Source organism: Cynara cardunculus, assembly GCF_001531365.2.
Source record: "Cynara cardunculus var. scolymus isolate 2C chromosome LG 8, CcrdV1, whole genome shotgun sequence".
In the NCBI taxonomy this organism is placed as follows: domain Eukaryota; kingdom Viridiplantae; phylum Streptophyta; class Magnoliopsida; order Asterales; family Asteraceae; genus Cynara; species Cynara cardunculus.
In genome coordinates this window covers 23,544,706-23,550,336 of record NC_037535.1, presented here as the reverse complement: position 1 = coordinate 23,550,336, position 5,631 = coordinate 23,544,706, and the positions used below count along the sequence as shown (strand labels likewise).

The window sequence follows — 5,631 nt, the reverse complement described above, 5'->3', positions numbered from 1 at the left end:
TATATATATATATATATATATATATATATAGACTTGGGATCATGTGAGACCAGTCTGTTTTCGTAAGACCCGTGAGACCAGCATTTTACACGTAAACTTCACAGCAAAAATGCTGTGAAGGTGACTTTTTAAAACCTTCAGAGTGTTTTTGCTGTGAAGGTTCGACTTTTTTTAAACCTTCACAGTGTTTTTGCTGTGAAGTTTACGTGTAAAATGCTGGTCTCACGGGTCTCACGAAAACAGGCTGGTCTCACGTGAACCCAACCTTATATATGTATATATATAAGGGAGGGATCAAATGTAAACTAAACCATTTGTACAAACCGTACAAACTGTCGATTTTCATTGTTTAATCTAATGAAATTGTTTCATACCAAGTCTTTTCTTGATGAAATTGTTTCATAAATTTTTGTTTCTATGTGAAAATGAAAATGTTTCATGTATTCCTCATTTTGATGAAATTTGTTTTCTAAAAGTAATATAATGAAGATGATAATATCCTTAATTAACATACTCCATAATAAAAATGACTAATCAACCCTCATAATTAAAAAGGTGAAAAGAAAAGAAAAATTATGATTGGTTGAAATGAGGTCTTGTACAAATGGTTTGGTTTGCATTTGATCCTTCCCCTATATATATATATATATATACATAAAAGTTATTCATAATGAATATGCATCATAGTCATGGTGAATGATGTTCATGTTATTTATCATAAATAATAAACAGTTACGATGGAGTGCGTGGATCAAACTCGATAGAAAGCAAGCTTTGGCCATCTCTTTGATGATACCCGTCTGCATGTTAATACATCATATGTTTGTAAACTACAGTTTCGAGGATGATTTAGACGTTTGATTTACAAAATGTTTTTGGAATGAATGAGATGTGTTAAAGAATTGGAATTTGAATGAAATTGAATCATCATTTGATTGACGGAAAGTGAAATTGAATTATCAAAGGAATTAGAATCTGACTATTTGGTTTGTAACGAGATAACGATAAATACCCAAAATACCCTTTATAACCTTTTGTACATTCTTGCTTTAATTATAAATATTATATAATGATAAAACTAATACTAACATTAATTGGCAGCCGAGACATGCTTTTTGTAACATTCTCGGTCATCAAAAGTAGATTTATAGTAAACGTCTTTTACCCCGTAAGCACTTACTGGATAAGAATCTTTCCCTTCACTTACTGATTTAGATTTTTGATCCTTGCTATGCCTCTTACCAGATAAGCATAAGATTCTCAACCCTTCGCATGTTTATTAGCAACTTAATGAGTTTAATAAAACTCACAACTTATTCGGTCAACTATACATACTGTTTGGTAATGGCTTAATGATATAGAAAGTGACTTATTCAATAAGCTTATAGGGGAAGCTTTATGCATTAAACCATGTTTTTTGCAAACTTGTCATTCCCAATTAAAAACATGTTTTTCCATCTATGAAAAAAACCCTCCCAAACAAAAAACTTCCTAATCTATACCAACAAATTAATCAACACAGACAACTTTATCCATATAAGACTTAATAAAAAACCAACCAAAAAGACGCTTACCCAATAAGCATTTGATAAACAGCCCCAAATTTCATGATGAGCGGAATTCAAAGCAAGTCATAGATTTCAATGTCTTTCAAAGAATGAACCGAACTTCGGAGCTGACCATTCAAATCCCTTCAGATTCCATCGAAATCCAACGAAGCAAACAATCCGAAATTTACTTCAATTAGATGTCAAAAAAGGAAAATTTTAGAAACAAAACACCCAAATATATATATAAATACATGATCCATTGCAGTTAACAAATTGAATTATACAAAAATAGCAGGAAAAATTGAAGTAATACCAGTAGCCTGATCTCTACTTTTCTTGTTAAAGATTTCAAATTTCGCTCATAAACTAACCCAATTATCAGCCGAAAACTTCAAAAATCTTGATCTTCTGGCTATCGTTATCAAGTAGAACAGCAACCGACTTTCTTGACAGCCGAAATATCATCTTTTGACCCGACATTAATGGTTTGACCTTGAGGCAATGCTGCAGGATCGTTCCCAATATCGAGTGCTTTTCGGCTAACTACGTGGTATATTTGGGTAAGGACTTCAGTGAAAGCATTTTCTACGTTCAGGGCCTCGAGAGCTGATGTTTCCATAAAATAGGTGTTTTCCTTTTCAGCGAAGGTTTTTGCATCCTCTGTGGAAACTGCGCGTAAATGACGCAAATCGGCCTTGTTTCCTACTAGCATTATCACGATGTTTGAATCGCTGTGGTCTCGGAGTTCTTTCAACCATCTCTCGACGTTCTCGAAGGTGATGTGGCGTGTTGTGTCGTAAACAAGCAAAGCACCAACGGCTCCTCGGTAGTATGCACTTGTGATTGCACGGTACCTGTAGCAAGAAATTAGAAGACCAAGTATTTAGGCTCAAATGAGACTGATTTCCACTTGTTAAGGTTATTCTTGGCAAATTAGCTGAAAAACTAGTCATGTTTGGTAAAAATTAACTGATGAACTAGACAAACAATGTAAAATGAAAAAGGGAATGTTAAAATTTTAGTTGGGAAGACATAAAGGAGCATAATTGGAAAAAAGAAATGGAAAAAATCCCCTTGAGCTTATTGAAAAGCTACTTGAAGTAGTGTTTCAAAAAGTTCGCTTATGACAAACTAAACGAGGATTAATCAATAAGATCCAAAAGTAAGCTAGCTTATAGTGTTGCCAAATATGGCCTAAGCATAAGCACCTCCCAAAGGCTGCATTTGGTGAACTAGCTAACAAGCTAGCTGCAGCTAAAAAACTAGCTATTAACTGATAAGCTAGCCGGTAAAGTAGTCACTTTTGGTAAAACGAGTCAAGTTCGGTAAAACTAGCTGATAAGCTACATGACAATGTAAAGTGTCTGAAAAGGACATGTCAAAAAGTTGAGTGAAAAAATATGAGACATAATTGGAAAAAAGTGGACAAAAAGCCTCTAGAGCTTATAAGTAGCATTTCAAAAAGCTAGCTTATGACAAACCAAATGAGGAACAAATTCAAAAAAATAAGCTGGCTTAAGCTTGCCAAACATGACATAAAGCTCAAGAACCTCCATAAAGCCGCTTCTAAAACCATGTTTCCCTTTCTCACTAGTATGTATTCATTTAAGTCAAACTACCTTGTGGCTTCTTGTGCCCGGTTTCGTTAATGGGTTCTACAACTTCAAAAATATGAACAAGATTCTTTATAGATATGGAAATCTAGTTAGAAACCACGGGGCAGGTTCATTTAGGAACCTAGGAACCACCTATTTTGTGAATATTTGTCATGACATTCATCATGAATATTTCACGTTATTCATAATGAATACTCACAAAAAGGGTGGTTCTTGGGTTCCTAAAATATTAAAGCTTCCTAAATGAACCTCCTCTAGAAACCACAATCACAATTGACAAAAGAACTCACTCTCTACACGATGAATCAACCAAATGTCATGACCATCATTAAATTGACAACCATCAGCATCAAGAATCAACCAATTCCTGATTCATCTTCCAAAAGATCGTTACACTCCAACCATTGTTTAGAAGTCCACAAGACCATTGAAGCTAAACAGCTAGATGGGATATGTGATTTATACTTTTCTTCATAGCCATGGATTGAAAATACCCTGCTGTATATTGCCTACAATGGTCTAAAAGCATAACTGATCTTAACACTTCATATTCACAGAAGGTAAAAATGATCCAAACACTCCATGTTTGTTTTAGATCGAGTCTTAATTCTAGCATCCAAAACAATGAGGAAATCCATGGAACTATTGTTGGAGGATATCAAGAAACTACAGATAAATAGCGAGTATATAACTTGGATAAAAACTGAGATTGCGTAAGAGCCCGCTTTCATTAGGTTATATTTCGACCCAAATCTGTCAGGGTATCACGAAATTAATTCAAGGATAATCTCAATTTTTCGGGACCAATTTAGGCAGAATTCGTCCCTTTTAAACTTAAAAGAATCGTGACTGCTCCTATATTAATTGCAAGAATAACTCCCCATCCGCAAATGCTTGTTTGGAGTGGCAGTTAACAACAGCTACAAACACAACAGTTACAAACTGCTTACACGGATCAGAAGGCAACTCAAAAGTACTTCAAAGCCAAAAGCTCTTCAAAGTCGGAAGCTTCCTCAGAGTCAGAAGCTTCTGAACAAGACTCGGAGGCTTCTGAAGAGGGCTCAGATGTTTCCGAATTTCACGTAGGCTGCCCCTTGGACCCTGATCCAAGGATCCCGGGCTTTAATTAACTTAAACGAGTGTGCACTCCACACCTCCTAGTTCGTGATATAGCTTAACTAACAACCCGATATTCTCTTGCTAATTCAATTACATTAAATAAACTGACGATTTCACTAAAATCACCAACAATTATTACTTCATAATCAAAGTAAAAACCATGTCAATTTAGACTAAAAGAACTGCTCATCTTGACAACAAAAGTAAAAACAGAAAGGTTCTCAGATTCTGGAACAAATGTAGTAATTGCAAGAACTTCCCCAATATCATTGAAGTTTGTTCTTACAGTTACACCATACTCCACCAAACAACATATGACAAACCCTAGAAAAACCCCTATAAATCGAGACAAAATCCCAAAACCTCCAAATACGTTCACAGCTGAAACAGCAAAGAAATATCGAATTGAATGCTTCACGTAATTGACAACCAAGTACACTAGATTATCTGGAAAAAAAATTAAAACAAACAAAGAGAAGAGAAAGGAAGGAAAATGAACCTTTCTTGGCCGGCAGTATCCCAAATCTGAGCCTTGATGATCTTATCATCAACACGAATACTTCTGGTGGCGAATTCAACGCCGATTGTGGACTTAGATTCAAGGCTAAACTCGTTTCTGGTGAACCTGGAAAGCAAATTGGATTTGCCAACACCGGAGTCTCCGATAAGAACGACTTTGAAGAGATAATCGTAGTCATCATCAGCTCTGTATACCGCCATCAATGGTAATGGTAATGGTAATGGTAAATGTGTGAAGTTGGATTCAAATGTTGGATTCTGAGAAGATGATCAGCATCGAGTAGCCATGAATAAAAGCCGACGGTTTCGATGATCAGCTGGCATGGGACTGTGATCGAGGGAACTCACTTGCTTTTATTTCTTTATTTTTATATTAAAAAAAAGTGTTTTTATATCCATAACCATCAAAATAATTTGTGTTCACGTGAAACCAGTCTGTTTTTATGATATATAATATTATAAAAAATTATACTGAAACTTCATAGTAAAACATTATAAAAATACAAAAAAAATCGAACCTTCAGAATAAAAACACTGTGAAAGTTTACTTACTTTTACAGTATTTTACTGTTAAGATTTACTTACCTTCACAGTGTTATGTGACGAAAACAGTTAAGCGTTGATGTTGTTATTGTTTTTAGTAATGGAGTGGGCTAAATGCACCTTTATATATTTTTAAATGTATTCCTACCTACTAATTTTCTTCTCGCACGCATCAATATTAAAACTCATTTTTTACATTTTTAATATCTGATTTGACTTGATTCTGATTCAAATGAAAATACATGCAACAATATCGGTATTAAAACTCATTNACTTGATTCTGA

General features: G+C 34.7%; 1 protein-coding gene across 1 annotated transcript; it reads right to left on the bottom strand.

The window, feature by feature from the left end:
* Window positions 1–1,811: 1,811 nt before the first annotated feature.
* Window positions 1,812–5,110, bottom strand: LOC112516498 (ras-related protein RABA1f-like). Its single transcript, XM_025123569.1, has 2 exons — window positions 4,785–5,110; window positions 1,812–2,404 (listed from the first exon to the last, which is right to left on the bottom strand). The coding sequence occupies exons 1-2, from the start codon at window positions 5,003–5,005 to the stop codon at window positions 1,972–1,974; spliced, it is 654 nt and encodes a 217-aa protein (XP_024979337.1). The 5' UTR covers window positions 5,006–5,110; the 3' UTR covers window positions 1,812–1,971.
* Window positions 5,111–5,631: the final 521 nt, after the last annotated feature.

What these genes read in the sequence shown, in the direction of transcription:
- LOC112516498 (XM_025123569.1), bottom strand. Translation starts at nt 5,005, where the DNA reads ATGGCGGTATACAGAGCTGATGATGACTACGATTATCTCTTCAAAGTC. An exon ending in GATACTGCCGGCCAAGAAAG is followed by an intron (nt 2,405 to 4,784) that starts GTTCATTTTCCT and finishes TTCTTGCTACAG; the next exon opens with GTACCGTGCAATCACAAGTG.